Consider the following 23,201-nt stretch of genomic DNA (forward strand, 5'->3'; position numbering starts at 1 on the left):
AAGGAGTTACACACGTCACATATTCCAAACAAAACAAAGCTTTTCATACAGAGTTTCGCTGAAAGTATATAAAAGGAAAATGGAAAAACAAAAGAAATAAATTGCACTATTTTCATGCAGAATGTTTGAAAAAGATAGAAGAGTAATAGCTGGATGGGGGGCTGAGTGGAGGGAACAGGGAAGGTCGGAAGAGCAGAAAGTTTTAATCCCTTTACTCCCAAACTCTGGGTGTCTTTGGACTGCTGCTGTACATGGGGACATTTGACTAACACACACACACACACACACACACACACAAGATTGTTTTGAAACAAATATATATCTATATAGATATTTATAATATCTATATATATATACACATTTATATAGATATTTATATAAATATATACATATATATTCTCTACTTTCAAACTTTTACACATCAGCAGGCCACTTAAGCTTATGATTCTGGCATTCCACACGGACACATGGCAGCCGTCCCTCTTCTGCGAACGAGACAGAAAGAGAAAAATACAAACGGAAGAGATGGATGTAACAAAATTTCAATCAAATCATACGACAGAGAAATAAACTGTGAGCGGGGAGGGGTGGTGCAAAAACAAAACCAAAAAAAAAAAAAAACGCTTCCAGTTGAGTGGAAAGCGGTCCGCAGAGAGAGCCACAGTGGAGGCAGGACGAGCAGCTGCCTCACCTGGAAGCGGCAGGATGCCAGTGTGCTGGGGGGGCCGGGTGTCCCGACACACGAGCCCCCAGCGCGAGCAGCGTGGGGCGGCCCCACCGGCCCGCTAGCCGGCCGGACGTTCCGCCGGCTCTCGTCGGCGGGGAAGCGGCTCGCCGCGGCCGCCCGTCAATCGGGGGTAAATAAACTTGTCACACTTCAAACAAAATAGCGCGGGAAAGGATTCGGTCCGGTCGGCGTCTTCCCTGGGTTGCTGACGTGCCGGCCGCCGGGATCTCCCTTCTATCAGAGTTCTGAGCAAGGCACCACAGAGCAGCTCCAAACCGGGGCCGCTGCCTCAGTCAGTGCATGGCGGCGCGCAAAAAACAAAAAAACAACAAAAAAAAAATGAGACACCAAAGTCAGCTAATAAAAACTCTCTTCTCCCAAATGTGTAATAGAGGTTTTCAGTCTGCCGTCGCAGGTGCTTCTTCCCTGTGTTGTTCTCTATAAAAAAGGAGACAAACTGTTTTTGCAACCCTCGGGGGGTTAGACGTGTGAGTTTTTGGAAATTGGCGACTCTGCTGGGATCAATCTCTGTGATGAGGGGGGGGGGGGGGAAATAAAAAATAAAATAAAAAAAGACAAAAAGGAAAAAGAACGACAAATAACTTCAAGAGGTGAACACAGCTGTGATCGTGTGTGTGGGGGGGAAAAAAAGCTGTCTTTTATTTTTTGTATTTTTTTTTTTTTTTTGTTTTTTTAAACAGGCAGTCTCACTGGACAGCTACCAGGGGTCCTCCACCTCAGCTCCATTCTGAGAGAGAGAGAGAGAGAGAGAGAGAGAGAGAGAGAGAGAGAGAGAGAGAGAGAGAGAGAGAGAGAGAGAGAGAGAGAGAGAGAGAGAGAGAGAGAGAGAGAGAGAGAGAGTTAACAAACGATAAAAGAACAGCGCTGGCACAGTCGCATTCAGGCACGCATACACTCCCCCCCCCCCCCCCCCCCCTCCCAACCTGGAACGCAAGGCCAGGTTTTCAACACAACCCAGAAAGGTGAGTTGAGAAGCGGGAACAATGGCAGTGGGGGGTGGGGGTGGGGTAGAAGCCGGGGTCGCTCCATCTGCCGTCCCTCAGCGGAGCGGACCTTCCCAGCGACGACCCGGAAGCACCACAACGAAACCAAGACCAAGACCCCCACCCCCCCCCCGCTCGATCCGGACAGAAAACAGACAGGACAGGAGCGGGACATATTTGCGTGCAGTCTGTAGAAAGAGTGGGAAGACGAGTGGTTCATGCCTGTGGCGCCAGCGTGAGTGCCAGTGTTTATGCCCTCAAGTCGTAGGGAGGGGGAGACAGAGGGGACGACCACTCATCCTTCTCCAACCCACACAGAGTACACAGTGACTCTACATGGAGCTCCCCATGCTAAGTAGGTCAGGACAGAGACAGGGGACTGATGAGAAAGTGGGTGGGGTGGGGTGGGTCACTTACATGCCTGTGTGCGTGTGTGTGTGTGTGTGTATGACAGGTAGGAGTTGGGGGTGGGGTAACAGTTATATATGTGGTCACTTACCAAATGAAACAGGAGGGCTGCGTTAATCAGAGGGTGAACACACAGTTAGACAACTCTACACGACCCTCATTGGACTGAGTGAGCGTGTGTGTGTGTGTGTGTGTGTGTGTGTGTGTGTGTATAAATAGGCTTCTCCAATACAAGTTTGAATTATTTAGTAGAACTGGTTCAGTTTTCTGTGACTCACTCGGGGGCGGGTGGGGGGGGCGGGGTGGGGGTGGGGATTAATGCTTCCACACAAGTTTAATTCCACAGAAGGCCTGCTGGAATGAATGACTTTTCTCATTACAGCCGATTATTAAGGCTGAACGAAAATCTCGACGTCAAGTATCACAAAGCACTTCAGTGTTATCGTCATCAAATATCGGCCGTAGTTATAAGGCTAGTGTCACCGGGGTAATAAAATAAATAAGTGATAAATAAATAAATAAAAACACAATGTTTCCCTTTATTATTCTCTAACACATGACAGCCATGTACATCCCCAGTCTGAGTTGCCAAGCGGGGGGACACGCACAAAGCAGCGACCTCAAATACGCAAGCACACGTACACGTACGGGATTTGTGAGACTCAGATCTATGTGAGCCATAGATTTGTTTATCACACCCCCAACCGACCAGATACACGGCACACAAGGCTAGCCCGTCGGCACACAGAGCCGCGGTACAAGCACTGGCCTGGCGCAATCTCTTCAAAGACTCCCCAAAAAAACCCCAACAAAAACAAAAAGATTACCAAAAAAAAGAAACAATCCATAGCAGGCCTTGGGTGTCAACAGGAGGGAACGGAACCACACGGGGGCGTAGGGCTGGGTCATACCACCAGGCTGTCATTCTTCACATTGTCGTGAAATTTAAAGAAACACCATATATACAATTTTGTAGGCCAAAGTTATGATGGTAAACGGTCGTGACCCCGAAATGAGGTCTGAAATGTTTGGGTTCTGGTGGGATATCCCGCTCCACAAGAGCAGGGCTCAACGTGATAATCCCCAGACATTATTAATATAATCACATGTTTGGAAATTCCGTGGTATCACCCAGCCGTACACAGGGTTTGACGACCTGATTACCAGGGCCATCTTAAGATCTTAAAATGCACTCTTCCCCTCATTATTACCACATCCCCTTTCTGTCCCGTGGTGAGGCGGATCCTCATTGCGATAAACAACTACAACATTTCCGAAGACGTTAATCGACACTGAAAGGCAACGTGCTAAAAGCAGTAAGAACATTGTCGATTCACTCCGTACAACGGTATGGGGACGCCGCGCCCTCGCACATTCCGTCCCGCCGGAAAGGCAGATAGTCCCACGTTATGTCAAAAACAATTCTCGGCGCAAGAGCCTCATCTACGAGGCTTCTCGATACGATGATTCGACTGCGTGTCCCTGTTGTTCCATTTGGGACATTTAGACGTTCCCTAAGGAGCGCGTGCTTCAGCGAGCCCTCGTTGGAACGGCGGTGGATTCCCATTGGACTGTCCAGGCCATCTCCCCGGCCCAGCAAGAGTTTGTCGTTGCCTCGGGCTAGTGGCACACTCCGCCGGCAACGGCAATGTCAATGGCATCGTTTGAAAGAGTCTGTCATTTTGCCCCCGCTACAGGCTCTGTTATCAAGAGTTTCTTTTCCAGCTCTGCGGGGCGATGAGGTGACGTATGTGTTCTACCGAGCGAACCGACCGAAAAGGGAAAGCGTCCTGTTATGGCTTCGCGGCTACTGAACTGAGGGACGACAGAGGAGGTTGAGACAACCTGCGGTGATGTATGCAAGGCCCCGCCTGACATACTTGACACACGCCTGAGTTCCAGGCTTGAAAAAGGTGCCTTGAGTCAGACCGCGTGAGGAAATATCCATACTATGTGTGGTGTAGAAATCCCATACAGTATGTGTTCTAAGTCGTTCCCCTCCTTCAGAGAACAGTCGTCAGAGCCATAACATTATGTTTGACTATCGCCCTTTCTGCCCATCTGTGTCTTGTACAACAGTAACGTTTTTTTTTGTTTTTTTTAATTAAGTCGAATAAACAAAAAACCCTGTCACCGTTATAACACATAAAGGAGCACGCTGCAGCAAAAAGACACTGCTCAGGCTTTGTTTGTCAGTTACCATTTAAACCCAAGGAAAATATATATTTGGGTGCAAAGCCAAGGGCTTGAGTACTATTTGTTCCCATTCTGATGATCCCATTTATTAAGAATTGAAAGGACATTAGCCAAAACCTTGATAAGTCGGTTTAATATTTGTTCTTGAATTAGAGAAACGGGTGACCCCCCCCACCCCCAAAAAGCAAACAAACAAAAAAAGTACAGAAACATTGGTTATACAAAACAAGTCCCATAAATAAAAAATATTTTTAAAACACACACACACACACACACACACACACACACACGAGGACGATTAACAACTTTAAGGAAACAAATGGGGGGGAAAAAAAAAAAAAAAAAAAAAAAAACAACAACAAAAAAAGAGTAAACACCTCAATTACGTAGCACAAGTTTCAAAGATGAGGAAGCGGCAGATGGAAGAATCGATCTCCATAAAAACCCTTTCACCCATTTATTATTTCTCCAAAAGCAATTACTGAACCCCCTGGTTCTGGTGGGAAAAAAGTTATAAATGTTCAAAAGCTAATGTTTCTGAGGGCGAAACCTTAAGTATCAGCACCAGTACCTAGTACCAAAAATTTTAAAGAAGAATATCAATTTGGACCGTTACTTTGGGTCATTTTCACATAGCTCTCAATATACAATAACATTTTTGTCCATCAGAGAAATATTTCATGCTTCTATGACTCAAAGAAGTAGAAAATCAAGCATATTCATCCTTGACACATTTGGTATGGCTGTTAGGGCGGGGTCATGGTGTTGAAACCTTGGTTGAGGATTAGCTATCCTACTAATAATCACGTTTTTTTGGTTCACTTTATGCCAATATCATAGCATACTCTGATAAAAGTGGTATAACTCTTATCTACTTTATAATTAAGGGCCGATTATCGACATTGAACATAAAAATAATCCGGAAAGACAGTTTTGTTGACCTCTACCCAACCCAACTAAATTGCATTCCATTTGTAATGACATTTGGATAAAAATGACCCTGGTCAGCTCAAAGAATTCAGGTGATAATGTAAGACTTGCAGCAGCATTACTGTTAGTAATGGGTTTTTGTGCAGGGGATATTCTCAGACACCAATACCCTATTTTAGCCGGTATCGGGCTGATGTCCAATACGAGTATTGGCACATTCCTCATGTTCTAAACAATAGTTTGGCATGCACACAAAGTATAGCTTTGTTGGTAGGGAGTGCAGCATGCAACATGCAGAGAAATGAAGTCACATTTTCCTTAAATTATGGCCAGAGGACAAGTCAGACACAAAATACCGCCCTGCGATCCGGTACTACGTTGGCTCCTGCTTAACATGTGTAAGGATCGCAGTGAATACCTGAAATATCTACGTTACCTTTAAACAAAAGGCCCTGTGTCAAGAAGTGTTTTGTGTGGAAAAAAAACAAAACAAAAAAAACAAACCCAAAAAAAACAAGATACATTTCTACATAGACATCCATTGTTTGGCAATACTCACCCCATCCTCTTCCCTGTGTGGATTCAGTCTGTGATATACAGCTTCAATAACACTGCGTCTGTGAGAAAAATCATACGCAAGCACAGAATCACGATAAGGAGACTAGAGGTTTTGTTGGCCGTTCGCCGTCCATCTCAACTAAGAAGACATGTACCTGTTGACAGAAATGTACACGATTCCATCTGTGTAGACGTACCGTGAAGGCACCTAGGGATCTGCAGCGCTCATGACTGCCAGAGTCAATATTCTATTGAAACCCTCATTGGCCCTACTGCTGCTATTATTATTATTACTACTACTACTACTACTACTACTACTACTGGCATGTAAACTCACTGAGCACTTTATTAAGAACACCTGTACACCTACTTATTCATGCAATTATATAATCGGCCAATCATGTGGCAGCAGTGCAATGCATAAAACCATGTAGATACGGGTCAGCATAATCGTTGGTGCCGGACGGGTTGGTTTAAATATTTCTGTCACTTCTGCTCTCCTGGGTCTCTCAACTGTAGGTGAAAATAACACAGCAGAGACAACATTTTGATTTACGAGACGGTGATTCACTCGGAACGTCACTTCGGGACGGTTAAAATTGTTTATCGGGACGTTGGTGGAAAAAAGTTCGTCTGGAGCCCCTACGGAGAATATCTGTCCAGGCCACGTACTCTAAACACTGGTGTCCCCCAGGGCTAGATCTTTGGCCCCATGCTGTTCTCCTCGTACGCAAAATCCCTTGGCTCTGTGATCACCCCCAACTGCTTCTTTCTATCACGGCTATGCAGATGACACTCAGCTTTACCTGTCCTTCCCCACGGCAGACACACATGTCCGAAAGATATTAGTATCTAGAGGTTTGTGCACCACCTTAGGTTTGACAAAACAGAGCGTCTCTGTTTCCACACGTGGACCTCTTCATTTTTATTCAGGGCACCACTGTGCTACCCTCTCTGACTGCCAAGAACCTTGGGGTGATGCTGAGAGGCTGTCCTGCTCTGTGGACTTCCCTGTACACCCTTAGAACACGCCCGTTCCTCACAAGAGAAGCAGCGCAACTCTGAGTCCGGGCACTTGTCATCCACCACTTTGATTACTGATGCCGTCCTCCTGAGACTTCTCACCTCCGTCATTAACAGCATATCCAGACTACTTCATCCGGCCAGCAAGAGCCTCCCACCCCCTGTACAAATCATCACTGGCTTCTGAGCTCTGTTCGGTCAAATTTAAGACCCTGGTACTTGGCTACGAGGACAAGGACTCAATGTGGCTCGGCCGAGTCACATACATCCCAGACTCTTCTCCCGTCTGCCACTGCAATGGTGGAATGAGATCCCACCTACTGTGAACCCCACCTGCATCTCTCCACCTCTTATGGACATTTATCCTCTTCTACCGTTGAAAAAAATAAAAACTTAACAGTGACCATACTCATGTTAGTTATCTTAGATAGCTTTGCTGATGATGGTGATGTATAATTGATTACAAAGGCTTTAATGTACTTCGCTTTAGCCAAATCATCCGCTATGACATTATGTAATGTAATAAGACACATGTTTGTATAATGCACCAGCTTTAAAATGCAATGCCTTTCTCCAACAGGTTATGAGTGGTCTAACAGCAGTTGTTACCGGGGGGAAGAAATAAAACACAATATCCATATTGTTTAGTCTGAAATAGTTTAAAGTTTAAATAGTGTCAAAATTGCATATTCATGAAACAGAGCATTTCCTTTGAGGCTCGAGTAGGACAGATGCTGTTAAGTATTAATATTCTCATGGGAAATATTAGGGGGGGGGGGGGGGGGCTTACTTGCTGGCAAGGCCTCCCCCTGGTGGCAGATTGGGAATGTTGTCAGTGGCTAGGTTCCTCATCACTGTCACCAAGTCTGGAATCCCCTCCTCCCCGGACAGACACAGCATCTCTGAAGAAAACAATTAGACATGTTACACAGCCAGCGTGCAGCAAAAGTGAGACTAGACAAGACCCTAAAAGAGAGAAGGAGCAAAAGAGAAAGGGGGGCTGCAGCCTAGTTGCAGTGTGGCATGTGGCCAGTTCAACGTTCCGCCAGAGTAATACTCCCAGTGTCTGGATAGGGTACTGCACTTCATCCCGATGTTTGACGCTGGTTGTCGCACTATAATTTAGGATCGAAAAGGGAAACAGCGCGTGGCCGTGAGACAAGTGCTGAAATTTGTTTCCATTGAACCCAGTTCGCAGGGTGAGAGAGAGCACAATTTTAATTTCAGCCCCTTGCTGCGACTAGTGGTGTAACGGAACGTAGACGATCCGTACGGCTCGCCCCTACGGTGCGGCTCGCATACGAACCGCGGATCATGGCAAAATTTAACCGCCATAGTGAAATACGGTTTTAATGCTGCTGTCACGTTTCAAAGTAATAATTCCATAAATATCGATAGAGGTGCTGTGAAAGGAAGAGGCAAGACCGATGTGTGCTGTGTGTTACTGTGAGGTGCAATGATTGATTTACGGTACATTGCGCTATGTTGCTGCTGCTTGACGACATGTCGCTCTGCCGCTGCTCATCCGCCATATTGGAGCGGTCAAGATCCGCTAGTAAACAATACAGGAACATATGTGTATTGAGAGATGCAGACTTCTCTACAAAATCGACTGTAACACGCTTAATTCTGAACCAAATTTCATGAAATCTAGTTTGTTATAAATGTGAGAAATTGAACATGATACTGGAATCGAATTCAGTTACTGGGGGGCATAGGTCATATTTTCCATTCACTACCATGTTTAAAGGAAGATGGTATCATGGGTGCCTCATATTGCACTTTAATATGTATTTGTATGTATTTTAAGATTCTATTTAAACATTGGACATCTTGAATTTTGGTTTCATTGAAGGCCATGGGCAAGAGTTCTTGCTTGAACTGTTTTACGGAATAAATGGAAAGCAAAGTTATATATGTCTTCCCACCCCCCGCCCCCCTTTTTTTTTTCTGATCCGAAAAATGATCCAATCTGTGACTCAAAACCGTGAGTTTTGTGATCCATTGCACCCCACATCTGGCTTCAGTCACACTAACGGCAGCCAGAGAAGATAACTGACATAATCAACAGAGCGTGGACAAGTTGCACTGTGCCGAATAAAGAGAGACACAAAGACAGCGGAGGGGGTCGGAAGAATCCATCCAGTTCACAGTAGGAATGTTTAAACGAGGGCGGAGAGGACATAAAAACGAAAAGATATGTTGGGGAGGGGGGGGAGGGGGGGTGAATGAAAAGAGTGAATGCTTGCTGGAATGGAAAAGCGGGTCAGGATTGTGACGTTCTTCTGTGAACTGGAGCCGTTGCTCGAGGTTGGATAACACCGAGCCAGGGTGAGTGAGTCAGGCAGAGCTACTGAGAAAGATACACGGGCCCTGTGTGCTGGAAACCTTGTGTGAGAGTATTCTGACAACGGATCGGAGGGCATTAGAAAATGCTTAATATATTTTTTAGTGTATCTTACTTGTGTATGTATCCAAATAAGCAGGTCTCTTTTTGCAGCCATAGTAATATATTCATTTATGATAACGAGGCAGTCATAATTTGCCATTTGATTTAAAAGGATAAGCGTTATCTGTGTCATCTAACTGTACATGTATGTGTTTGTCATTATGAGGCCTTAAGCTTGACTAAATGGACTTAAGAGAAAGAGCCCTGTTTGGATTTTGCCGTAACTAAACTTGTTTCTCCTCCATTGCGAACGCCACTGGCCACTCACAAGCGCACCGTCCAAATTAAGTCATAAATAGTGCCACCCAATTTGAGCTCAAAATTGGTTGCGGAGGCAGTGGAGTTTGTAGTGGGGGGGTTATCTGCATAAACTGTCGGGGCATTATATAAAGATTGGACACGGCCATCTATTTGAATGCATTAACGTACGCCAATTAACTCGCACACAGAGATGGTTTTTACGTCTTCTTTCTAAACCCATTTGTTTCCATCGACCCATCCATTCAATCTCACCTTCCACTCGAGACTCCAGGTATTTGTTGAGCTCAGCGTCTTTTCTCACAGCTTCCTCGGACACTTTGGGAGCGCTGGGCAAACACACTAACACAACACTCATGTTATCCCGACTCCCCTAAAAGAGAGGGAATGAGAAAGGGATGGATAAGGAGACAGCGTGAAAGAATGTGAATTAGCGTTTCTGTGTGATGTCGAAACTAAGATTAGGGGCGGATTTCCAAGCGCAAGTGGAAAGTTTCAAGTATTTTGAAGACAAAAGGTTGTCAACTAGGGGAATTTGTACATTAACATTTTAGGAGCCGTATATTATCAATGTCTCCAGATGATTGGTCACCAGATAGCAGGCCACATTTGACGACAATTAAAACAAATTGTTTTATCACCTTGAGTTTTGTGCAAAATGTTTTTTTGAATCATATGAAAGTGAAAGTAAAAGACTGGTTTCTGTGACTTTGATATTCACGGTCCCATGCTTCTAAGTAATAGGAAACAGTAAAGGGACAGTGGCACTTCAGACCTAATTAAATAAAGGAGAGCATTACTGGCTCAGCTAAGCGAGGCAGTATAAAAATGCGAATTGTGTTATGTGGGGAAAAAAACATGTTATGAATCTATCGATTTCATAACACCTTTACACACAAGAAGAAAGTGATCTCTGCAGCCACACTTATTAAGCATCCCAACAGACTTACAGTAGATACTAGGGATGCACCAGTCAGGATATTTGATGGCCGAATCCTATTGACGTTTTTTTTTTTTTTTTTTTTTTAAACAAGCAGATGGGCCAATTCCGATAGCCGATTTTTTGCCTTATTTTAAGTAACAGACAATAAAGAAAGAAAGAATACATGAAAAAGAGGTCTGTGAATAGCCCCTTCTCTCCGTGCACACTCATAATCATCATTATGCGTGGGATGTTTGGGTTGGGTACCGAAACCCAGTACCACCATGATACCGGTTCCTATACGATTGGTATCTACCGGAACGAATCCCTATGCAGATTTCGGTGAATCATTTCGGTGCCAGGCCCGAGCTGCCGATTGAAATATCCGCCCTCCAGTGCTCCGAAACCGCCAGACACGCCTTCACTAACATTATAGTTCAAACATTATAGGACAAATGGGCTTAGTTCATAAAAAAAAATCTCTTAAATAGGCCCGATAGAAAACGTTTGTTTTTTTTCCCCCCGAATCTTTTTATCTGTAATTCCAATCATGAATTAAAAGCCTCAAATATAATATAACGTTGATCAAAAACGCAACGCACGTTTTGGGTCCTCTGTGTGCCCACTGAGGGAGCGATCTGGCTGCAATTTGCGGCCCTGTCTCCCTCTCCATGCGTAATGGAGACATTGGAGAGGGAGCGATGGCGTGTCCCATTCCTCTCGATCAATTCCCTTATTGAGCGAAACAAGAAAAAGCACTGTACGCAACAGGGACACTTTCTCAGACACTCTCTCAGTGATTCTCTTTCCCCCCTATCCCCACCACAAATAGAATCAAATTCTGTGGGAAACACGGTTATATTGTATAATTTCAAGATTTAAAGCAAAAAGCAGAATGGTCTGACATAGGCCTTGTATTAGGAAATGATTCCAATGCAACTTGTGTCCATGGAGCGCAGTGGCATCAATAGGGGGCTACCGGTGCGGACCGCACCAGGTGACAGGGCAGAGACACCAAAATGACCATCTATAAATGTTTTGTGCAGGGTTTGAGCAGAAATGTATTATTATTTATAAAAATGTCTCGCTGTATGTCCACATACATGATGCCACTGGTCGGTGACGATGAGTGTAGCACTCCATAGACTTCTGCTATTTGGTGAAGTATCGCTCAAACGACTTAACATTCACTCACAATTTATGCAAATTGTATAATCAAAAGTCAGTTTAATATACATTAGCTTACGATTCCGCTTGAATATTACTTGTTCGTGCTTAGTGCTCCAAGGAGTAGGTTTGTGAAATGTGGGTTTAATGGAGAAAAAACGGCCAAAATAAACAGAAGAAACGGCCGGTTGCCGATAACTTGTTCAGAGAAAAAAAAACTCCGGTTTCGATTGATGGCAGGTCGACAGGTGTATCTCTAGTACATACAATAGTGTGCAATAACTTGAGAGATGTAGAAGGTTATAGAGATAAAGCCTTTTGTTTTCTTTAAAACAATATCCTCTCAGAATCAACTGGTTATCACATGTGAATCAAATTAAATTAAACTGTAATTAAACTGTGTGATCTCCTCATACCTTGTGCAAACAGGTGTCCACCACCTCATTGCAGACCCTCTCCAGATCATCGGACACCTCCAGCCTGGATCTGACGAACTCACACAGCTCCTCGTTGGACATGACGTCCCAGATGCCGTCACAAGCCAGGACCACAAACTGGTCCTGTTCAGGGGCCCGCACCATGTCAAACACCTCGGGTTCGGGGCTCACCAGCTGCTCCGTGGGGCCCTTCCCATCCACGCACTTGTAGTCATAATCTCCCAAGGCCCTTGACACGGCCAAGGAGCCATTCACCCTCTGAATCATCACTGAACCGCCTGCGTTCTGGATGCGCTCCTTCTCCCGTGGGTTGCAGGGCTTGTGGTCCAGTGTGGAGAAGCAGACGTGAGAGTTGCGGTACAGAACTGCCCTCGAGTCGCCGCAGTTGATAAAGAAAAGGTGGCCGGGCGACAGGAGGACGCCCACCGCTGTAGAGCCGCTACGGTCCATACCATTTCGCAGGTCTGAGAAGCTGCGCATATGCTCGTCAATCTTTAGAAAGCCACTCCGGATCCCAGCTTTCACCGCCTCCACCGCTGGACTGAGCGGAGTCGGTAGGTCTCTGATGGAACTGCCTGAGCCAGGCTGAGAGGCCACCGAGTCCTGTGTCCCCAGAGCCCCCAAACTAGCACTGATTATATGCTCTAGGAGGTGCTTTGAACAGTAATTGGCCACCCTAGAACCAGCATGGCCATCATAGACAGCAAAGAAGGACCAGTCAGCCAGGCCCGAGGCAGGGAGCCCCACCACAGCAGTGTGAGCATCCTCCATCTCCACCCTCCAGCCCTGCATAGAGCTCAGACCGTAGCGCAGGCCATTGCCATTGCCATGCGAGTTGTACTTCTCCGTCTTGGGCTTGTCCAGGAACGCCCCCATGACTCTGCCCTTGAGAGACAACCACTGCTCCTATAACAGAGGTACAGAGAAAGAGAGACAGCATGAGAGTGTTTCAAGGCGGGGACAAAAAATGCAGTTTGATTGACCAAATGGCCGATTCACATGTACAATCCAGCAACCGATCAGTCTTATCTGATATAGGAGTCTGGGTGTTTAAGCGAAATAATGTGATAATTAACTGACCAATTTCCAATGGAATGATTGCTTTAAAATACATTAGTATCCTTATAGATGGCAATATGTTTTGATATCTTCTCAATTCATTAAAAGGTCCCAGAAAGAATAACACAGAATACACCCAGAGTTATTATGATCCTTGCTTGTCATAAAGAAAGACTTCAAGAACAGAAAGGATTTAAATACACATTTGATGTTATCTCATTAAGGCCATACGTTTACATTTTTTAACCATTTACTTTGTAGGCCTAAAGAAATAATTCACAGACAAGTGGTCATTGCTCATCATATCAAGAAAGAGCCAATGAGCCATAGTGGTTTGTGCATAGTTCATTTTTGTTTTTTTTAAAGCTTAAAAGCTTATTTGGCCAGCAAGAACCGGTTGCTAAGCGCATTAACAAAACCTAAAGTCCTGGATGATACATCACTGTCTGCATTACTTAAATGAACAGCAATATCAGACTGTTTGGCCCGAGAGATAAATTCTTTATTTAGCCTTTGTTAATTGTCTACATAATGTGAAAACATACATATTATCTCACAGTTTAAAAGGCTCTTAGCATTGGAAATTTGCAATTGCACTCTTGTATGTTAGCTCTGAAATGTCAATAAACAGCAATAACAAATAAGTTATTGTAATAGTGTGTCTGGTCAGTAATTGCATGATACAGTGTTTCCGCTGGTAAGGTTTTGTTGTGGCACAAACAGCCAGTCAGAACGCAGCTATGGGCTGTAGATGCTGAAGGACACGCCCACTTCTCACAACTAGCTACTTGGAGCTCCCGGTAAACAAAGTAGCCAGAGACAAGCCAGTAAAGGGAAGCAAAGGATCAGTAGATCAAGGACAACGAAAGAGACACACTGAAAGGGAGCTCACGTTATCCTCCAAAGATGATCAAATTAATGATAAAAAAAGGTGACATTATTTGAATGTTGTAGGTATGTGGTGTTGCAAACTTGTGTCGACACCTGGAAACACAACCTGCTGGGTGAGCATGGAGCATGCAAAACATGTATAGTCTGAGTGACTATTCGTAAAGTAAACAAGCCATGCAGGACAAACCTGACCATCAGAATAACACACACACACACACACACACACACACACACACACACACACACACACACACACACACACACACACACACACACACACACACACACACACACACACACACACACACACACACACACACACACACACACTGAGCAGATTTCAAAGGTCTTGACTCCAGCAGCATTTGAAATAACGAGTCCTTTCTTTGCAGAAAGAAATCCACTCCCACCCACCCCGACACTGGGTTAAATTGCCCATCTCATGCAAGTCAATTAAGTCTTTAAAGCAGGTACAGGTGGAAATTTCAGTGTGCACAAAGTGATGCAAGTACTGAGCTGTCTCCTTGGTAACACCGCTTGGAGTGGCACCTGAGTGGTAACTATAGCAACAGAGACTGTAGAATTCTGCAGTTGCAGCATGCAAGAGGACTGCCCGGCTATCCTGTAGTTTGTGCATGTGTGTGTTGCGTGTACATACACACACACACACACACACACACACACACACACACCTTTCAATTTCAGTACTAATCAGGTTCATATTATATTTAGACTTCAAAAATAGTCAGAATGGCTGGCCAATAATTGCACTAGGACATTAACCTATCAGCCCTAGAGCAGCACAGGTCTCTGTCTTCAGACAGAAAGGCTAGCTTTAACAAGCTAACTCAATTTAACAATCAGCTGCCGGTAAGATCAACACAGGGCTAGATTAGACTGTCAAACACAGACCACAGACAGCAAATAGCAGCAGGCTTCCATTTAGTCACATAAAAGCACTCTCTTGGCTTCTGGTTATTGGCATGGTACTGCTAAATATTAGGCTTTATTTTTTTTTTCTCCATACAATTACTAATGGGCAAATTATAGTTGATGTTTGGTTTAAAAAAAAAAAATGTACTTAAGGGACTTTGTTTATGGTATTAGGCCATTAGAGTAGGGAATCCTTGTAAAATAAGACTATGAAAAGTGACAAGTTAAAAATAGACACAAAATTGAGACTATTATTTTATCTCCCATCAACCCATTGACATTAGCTATACAAAAAATGACAGAGCTTTAAAAAGCAGCACTCTGCCGGCAAACTATGACTGGGGCGTCTAAAAGTGACTTCAGATGGTAGGCAGGCTTGTCACGGTGGTGTCATTTTTACCCCAGTGTTGGTGTAAAACTATACACAGTTTACACCAGACAGAAGTCTATGACCTCACTAGTGTTGTTGTTTGCTTCCTTTGGAGTAACATATCCATTATATACACTTAGACCAGTTGGGTATAACTTAATGTGAATTATTCAAAAGACATTTTTTTTTGTCTCTACTCTGTCCACAGAGGCCCCTTTCTATTCCCAAGTGAGGGGTCCCACATGGCAATGTGAATTCAAGGTACAGTACCCTTCCAACCTTATTGAGGGATCTTGACCCGTCTGTCTTTGTGTATATTGCTGGCAACTATCTAATTCATTTGGATGTCTCCAAGCACAGCAGCTGTCCACTTTTAAACCAAACTATTGAAAATCAAAACGTCAAAATAATATTTAAAGAGGTAAAGTAACATAATTAGCATCCACTTCTTTACCTAACCATAATATCTCCCTAGTGATTTACTACACAGTAGTCAATCTAAATTGAAATGACCAACTGAGTATATAAAAAAATGATGCAAAACGAATGAAATGTGCTCATGAAACGGTTAACCCTGTAATAAGCTTTGGCTTAAGACTTTGGCGTTATCATGAATTGATTAGCTTCCCGATCGTGACAGGCTTTCGTACAGACAAATGAGTTGGATCAATGCCGGGATAACTTACGACTCATCATCTTCATATGGATATTGAAGTCATATCAGAACTAACAGTTTCCTGGACAAAGTGCTATATGAAGAGACGGCTTAAGTCTTCTTCAGTCCAGTGGCGTCAGGATGCCACTATAGGCCAGACTGGAGGCTGAGGCAAGTTTCAGGAGGACATGCAATATCGGAACAAGGAAAGTAGGGGTGGTGTGTGTGTGTGTGTGTGTGTGTGTGTGTGTGTGTGTGTGTGTGCGTGTGTGTTCTGTCTACTTGGAGAAACCTGGCCCCCCTTTGACTCGTCTCCCAGGGCTCCAAGTTTAGAAGGGAGAAATGGAGACAAAGATATACGCAGCGAGAGATGTTTGGAATGTTATGATATGGAAGAACACATAAAAGATCAGCACATGCAACTGGAAGGATAGCAAACTCAAAGCCTTCTGGGTATAAGAACACATGAGAAGTTTATGTGTGTGTACATAAACATTGACACAGATGGCTATAAACATGGCTCAGTGGTCTTACTGTGGCCTGGATACAATGAGTGGGCCTATATGTACTGAGTCCATATGCAAAATCTCCTTGTTACATTACACTACTTCTTTATATGGCCATTTCAAATCCTTATGAGTTCAGACCGTGATAAGTGGTGATTAGGAACACAAATATCACATTATATTAATTTAAGAACACAAACTTGGTTGGAGCTGTCATTCAACTTTACAAATGGCTCTAAATAGAAAATGGAAAATCAGCACACAAGTTAGCAAATCTTTATTTCTATAGCACATTTGGTTCATCATGAAATACAACGTGCTGCACGGAGAAGAAAATAAAACTTTAAAAGGCATCTATACATAGATGCACAAATACCAATGCACAGACTTACATGCAGCAATTACATGTACAAAAATGAAAAAGGGAAAAAAAAAATAGGAAAAGCTTGTCCTCAGAGAAAAATGAAGAGTGGAAGATGAAAACAGAACAGTTTTAAACCTGTTTTTGAATGGGGCAGATCTAGTGTGCTGCAGCAGGGGGACGCATTATAACTAAAAGCAGCTCCTCCAAATTGTGACCTTACGCTGGGAAAACCAACAGGGCAGTGCCAGATGAACGAAGAGATCTACTTGTATCGTCAAACTAATAAATAGGGGTGCAACGGATCACAAAACTAACAGTTCCGATCGTATCAGAGTTTTGAATCACGGATTGGATCATTTTTCGGATCAGCAAAAAAAACAAAAAAAAAAAAACCAAATATAACTTTGCTTTCCATTTATTCTGTAGAACACTTAACACAAGTAACTTTTGCCCATTGTCTTAAATCAAAACAACATTCAAGATGTGCAATGTTTAAATAATATTTCAAAATATATAAATCATTTGAGACTCTATACTTAAATTAAAGTGCAATTTGAGGCACGCATGATACCTTCTTCCTTTAAACATGGGAGTGAATGAAATAATAAGGTTAGATCCGCCCCCAGTCACTGAATTTATTTCCAATAAGTAACCAGTATTATGTTCCATTTCTCACATTTATAACAAATCAAACTTCATGAAAATCGGTTCAGAATGAAGCTACAGTCTAATTTATAGAGCGGTCTGCATCCTTCATGAAACTTTGTATTTGTTTACTAGGGGATCTTGATCGCTCCAATATGGGGGCACAAGACACATAGCGGCAACATACAGCAGCGGCCAGCTGCCTAAAGTAACAGCAGCAGTAAAACTGTATTTCACCGTAATGGTTAAATTTTCAAATCAATCCACGGCTCACATGCGTGCTGAACCGTGGGGGTCGACCCGCACGGATCAACTACGTTCCGTTACACCACTACCAATAAAGGAAGGAATCTGTCTGCCTGTCTGCATGCATGCCCTTCGATTATCTCCACAACCCTTCATCCGACCTACTTCACATTTGACTGGTGTATTGCTGGGGATCCAAGGACGTGCAGTGTCAAATTTGGTGCAATTTGGACAAGCGACAAGTGTAATATTAACAAACTTTCAAATAACTGCGACCAGCAAGCCAGCAGGGGGCGGGGCTTTCCGTGAAAGCGATCAGCCCGTTCCAAAATGGCATGCTTGGTGAGGACACGTGTAATATTAATAAACTTTGAATAAACAACTGAACATGTAATGCTTTGTAAACAAGAAGTAAAATCGTGTAATCAAGTCTTGAGTGAACCAGGAACCAGCACCGAGATTTGAGAACTGGTGTGATATGACAAATGTTTTTCTTCCTTGGGAGAACTCATTATAATAACTAAAGTAGGAATGTGTAAGTAATAACATAATTAAGGACTATACATACCATACATTTTGGTATGTCTACGGTGTGGACCATAGTGGACGAGGAAAGAGCCTTGATAAAGGCTTGGAAAGTAGAAGCAAGCCATAGGACCACAGCTTGACCATGGAGAGGATTTCCCATCAAGGTGTCAAAGAAAACAGGTTACTGATGATGTCATTTTAACCCCTCACACCTCTCTCTCTCTCTCTCTCTCTCTCTCACAAATACACACACAAAAAAAACAACAAACCAATAAAACTACCCACAACAAGCTAATAAAACATGTAGCTCCTAAAGTGGTCTCGGAAAATGCAGCAGGCGGTCCTTATATTTATTAGGGCTGTCAAGACTGTGACATTTTAGTTGGCAATGAATTGGTACACAAATAATTACGATTAACAATTTAATAGTCTTCCTGTCCATGTTAATCCACTATAATAATGGCATAAACTAAAACCCTTAAAAATACCTTTTGCGGAAGAGCATTTTTTTTGGCATAGAACATTGTAAAATCAAAAGGTCAACAGGTAATTTTCTTCAACACAACTAACAGTAATTCACATTCTATTCACTGCAACATTCCTAACATCGTCCCTTTAATTTTGAAGGAAACAATGACTCTGGGCTCATTTGAATAGACTCAATTTTACACACGAAAAATAGTGATCCGCTCGAACAAAAATATGTTGAATATTTGCACAATATTTAGTGTTGCTATGAAAGGACAAAATTGTAATATACAATTATAGGAGTATCCTTTTAAATTGGCAGTTAATCGCTCTTCCCCCTTTAGTGGAAACATTTGGTTGGTCTAGATCGATCCACACCTGTTGCATTTCTAATGTAACACGACGAAAACTCAAGTTCCACCACTTACACACACACACACACACACACACACACACACACACACACACACACACACACACACACACACACACACACACACACAGGCCTCTTGGCGGCTTTGAGGGAACGACCACTGCCAAACAAATCACCCATTTCCAGCAAGCCTCGAAAGTAAGAGGACTGTACCAAGCGGCGAAGCAGGAATGAGTTAAAAACTGCACCCAGGTACCAGGCCTCCAACAGCATCCACACTTAATCCTGCAATGTCATCACCACTTCATTCAATTAAACCAAACAATTGCCCCCCCCCCCCTCCCCCTGTGCAGGGAAAGGGTTAGGTTAGATTCCACCCAACCTGGATCACGTAAACAAATAAGGGAGATGATCTTGTGTTGCAATATCAAAATTGCAAGGCTATACCAATTAAGCAAGTCCGGCTCGCTTGCTCGCCTAAACAAGCTCAAGTTTCCCCACTAAAAGGAAGAACTTTGGAAATATATAAGGCCATAATAATCCATAGTGGATGATAATCATATAGGGCAGGCCATAATAATGAGCACAGCTATACGTTTTTGGCGGTTAAAAGGGCGGTGGTGTACCGTGGGGTAATTTCATTGTAAAAAGTGTGCCCTGAAAAAAAAAAAGGTTAGGAAACACACACTCTGGCTGCATTGGCCGACACATTCATCTTGTTCCCAAAACGAAGCTTAAGCTTTGGGGGCGACGGTGATCAACTCAAACAACAACAACAACAACAACAAACCGTCGCCACCAGCGGCGGAACGCGTCCGTCGGTGAAACGGGACCGTTCGGCGGCCTCGAAGGGTGGCCTCGGCTCGAGCCACCGCGTCCACACGGTAACGTAGCCGCGTTAGCGTTCGCCGCTCGCCGAAAACCGCCGGAGAGCGACGGTACTTACTGTGTGCGGACAGGAGACGGGCGGAATCGGCCCCTTCTCGCAGCTTCGGCGCCCGGTGACCGGTGAGCGCGGGGGGGGAGGGGGGGGGCAGTTCTGAACGGTTTACGTCGCCGATGTTAGCCAACGCTCTGTAGCTAGCATCGATCAAGCTAGCCGACGGTTCACACGGTCGATTCCCCCTTCGGCATGTCTCTGCACCGACACAGGGCTTTCGGATACATGTTTGGCAAACGGGACGGAGGGAAAGTGGCCGCGGACGTTGTAGCAGCAGCGACAACAGACCGGTTGGAACGACAACAGCGGTCACACGGACATGACTACGAGCTAATTTTGGCGTGAGCTAAATGTATGAGGCAGATGACGGGCTCCTCTGCCCCTCGACGTCCCGCTAGAGGGCGTGGCTTCGCCGCGTCGCCCTCCGCCCATTGGCCAGAGTGCGGCGCGGAGCGGGGGTGCGATTGGCTCACAATGAAATCAGTCACGCCCCCCCCCCCCCAAACCAGGGTAAACAATACCAACACGACCATTCATACGTCACTTCCACTGTGTGTGTGTGTGTGTGTGTGTGTGTGCGTGCGTGTGTGCGTGCGTGTGTGCGTGCGTGCGTGTCCGGTGTGTGTGCGTGCGTGTCCGGTGTGTGTGTGTGTGTGTGTGTGTGTGTGTGTGTGTGTGTGTGTGTGTGCGTGTGTGTGTGTGTGTGTGTGTGTGTGTGTGTGTGTACGTGTGCGTGCGTGTGCGTGCGCGTCCAAATGATAATATACAATTTTGGACTAGATTCAAGATTCAAGATTCAAGATTCAAGATTCAAGATTTTTATTTGTCACATACATATACATACTTTCATACATATATGCAGTGAAATGTAATGCAACGCACCCGGTGATAGCACACAATATGTCCTAGGAAAAAATTAAAATTAAAAAAAAATTCTTTCTATAGGCCGACTAACTGACTCCTAAAACGTAATACAGTAAGTTGAATACTTATAGAATAAAATAAGAATATATAGAATAAAATACAATAAAAATAAAAATAAATAAAATGGCATAGATCCGAATTAGAAGTATGTAAGTCGTTGCTTAGTAACAGTGGTGGGAAGTAACGAAGTACGGGTACTTTGTTACTGGTCTTAAATGGAAACAGCATTCAGGATGTCGAATGTTTGAATAACATTTAAAAATATATGAAATATTTAAGACACAACGCTTCAATTGAAGTGCATTATGAGACCTTCTTCCTCTAAACGTGGTAGTGAATGAAAACATGTGATTCGATCCGCCCCCCCAGTCACTGAATTTAATTCCAATAAGTGACACCAGTTCATGTTCAATTGCTCATGTTCATAGCAAACCAAATTTAATAGAAATCGGTTCAGAATTACGCGAGTTACTGTCTAACTTGTAGAGAAGTCTGCATCTCTCAAGACGCATTGTAATTGTTCACCAGTGGCTCTTGATCGCAAACCTAAGTAGATTTTTCAACTATCTGTACTGAAGTAAAAAAGCAGACGATGATACTTTTTACTGTACTGCATTTCTGACACAGTTGCGTGACTTTATTTTTATTCTTAAATCTGGATTTACATTTCTGTATCAAAAGCAATCGTACTCTGGATCCATCACACTGCAAATGATTCCATACGTCCATACTTTTTAAATGACTATAACACCAACTTTCTTTTTTGTCAATTTGAGTCAGATTCTGCATGAGCACCAATCTGGAAAATAAACCTGAGTAGCACTTTATTATCGTCATTATTATTTATTATAGACAGTTATATCAGGACACTGAATGTAATAAGTACTTTAGAGCAAGTGTGGATGTTTACTTAAGTAAAAATAGCAATGGGATACTTTCACTTTTATGAGGGTCATTTTATGTCAGGGGATTTGTACTATTACTTAAGTAAAGGTCTGAGTACTTCTTACAGTACATGTTTTACTGTGTAGTAGTATTTAGTATTTAGTAGTTTACTGTGTGTTGCATTTACTTTTCCACCATTTATCATCCACTGTCATCAAGAGGGATTTTAAACAAGAGCGCAGAAGGACTTTGAACAATATGGAATCAAACAGACAATATTACCAATTTAGAGGCTTGTTCGAACTTTAAATAATTTAGGTCGGCTAATAAGACACAGGATGGATATGTGTGGCCCAGCTAAAAAGAAAAAAAGTTCTGATCCGAATGAGGTGATAAAGGAACAGGAGGAGCCGACAGAGGTGGCACGGATGTAAACTACACTATGATACCGATAGAACAGAGAACAGAGCTTATAATACGGAAGAGAACGCTACTGCACCCACTGCAAAGGATGCTCATGCAGACCCTGATTATAATTGACAAAATAATTACTATAGGGAATTATCTGTTTCCTTTCTTTCTTTTTTTCATTCTGCACAAGTTTTGATGTAGTGTATCTATGCTGTATCTGTGTACAGAGGTTTACTTGTTTATTGTGGGTTTTTTTACGTGTTTTTTGCCATTTTTCTATTTTATACCTTTTTTTGTATTATAAAGCTACATTTTTCTCATATTTTCTATTTGTCTTACTTTGTTGTTATGCTGTACTTATTGATTTATTTGTTTTATTCCTCCATCCATCCGGATGGGATGGAGGAAGGCTGTCACTTATTTGTTATTCATTTATCTATTTTGTTTATTGCCTAGTTATTGTTAGTTATTGCTACTAGATAGTGTGAGTGCTGGGCTCGCTTGCTTTCCTTTACTATTATTATTATAATTAATATTATTGTTATTATTATTATTTCACTGTTTTTAGGCGTCTATCTACTTCTGTACCGCTTGTCATAGAAACTTAGTTTGAATGTCAAAACGTGCGTCTTCATTCTTCATTCCAACGTGTTTCACTGATTTTATATATATATATATATATATATATATATATATATATATATATATACTCATTACGTGTTTTACGGTTTGGCTAATAACTCGTGAACCACGAGGTGGAGCAAAACAATGTCGTCACAGTGTTTTTCCTTGGACGATGCCGATTTGACGAATAAAGGCCACGGCCATTTGCACCTGGAAAAATTGTCCGCCATTTTGGATTTTCCGCATCATACATGTTTTGCCTCTTTTGGAACATAAGTCATCGAATCGTCACCAAATTCG

The 23,201-nt window shown here is 43.2% G+C and overlaps 1 protein-coding gene across 1 annotated transcript; it reads right to left on the minus strand.

The window, feature by feature from the left end:
- Positions 1-1,340: 1,340 nt before the first annotated feature.
- Positions 1,341-12,955, minus strand: ppm1ba (protein phosphatase, Mg2+/Mn2+ dependent, 1Ba; the record flags this gene model as incomplete). Its single annotated transcript, XM_080016235.1, has 5 exons — positions 1,341-1,475; positions 5,825-5,882; positions 7,637-7,748; positions 9,809-9,926; positions 12,059-12,955. 5 exons carry the CDS (start codon positions 12,953-12,955, stop codon positions 1,446-1,448), a joined length of 1,215 nt encoding a protein of 404 aa, XP_079872361.1. The 3' UTR covers positions 1,341-1,445.
- Between the last annotated feature and the right edge of the window lie 10,246 nt (positions 12,956-23,201).

The sequence above is a fragment of the Zeus faber genome (genome assembly GCF_960531495.2).
Source record: "Zeus faber genome assembly, chromosome: 16".
NCBI lineage: Eukaryota > Metazoa > Chordata > Actinopteri > Zeiformes > Zeidae > Zeus > Zeus faber.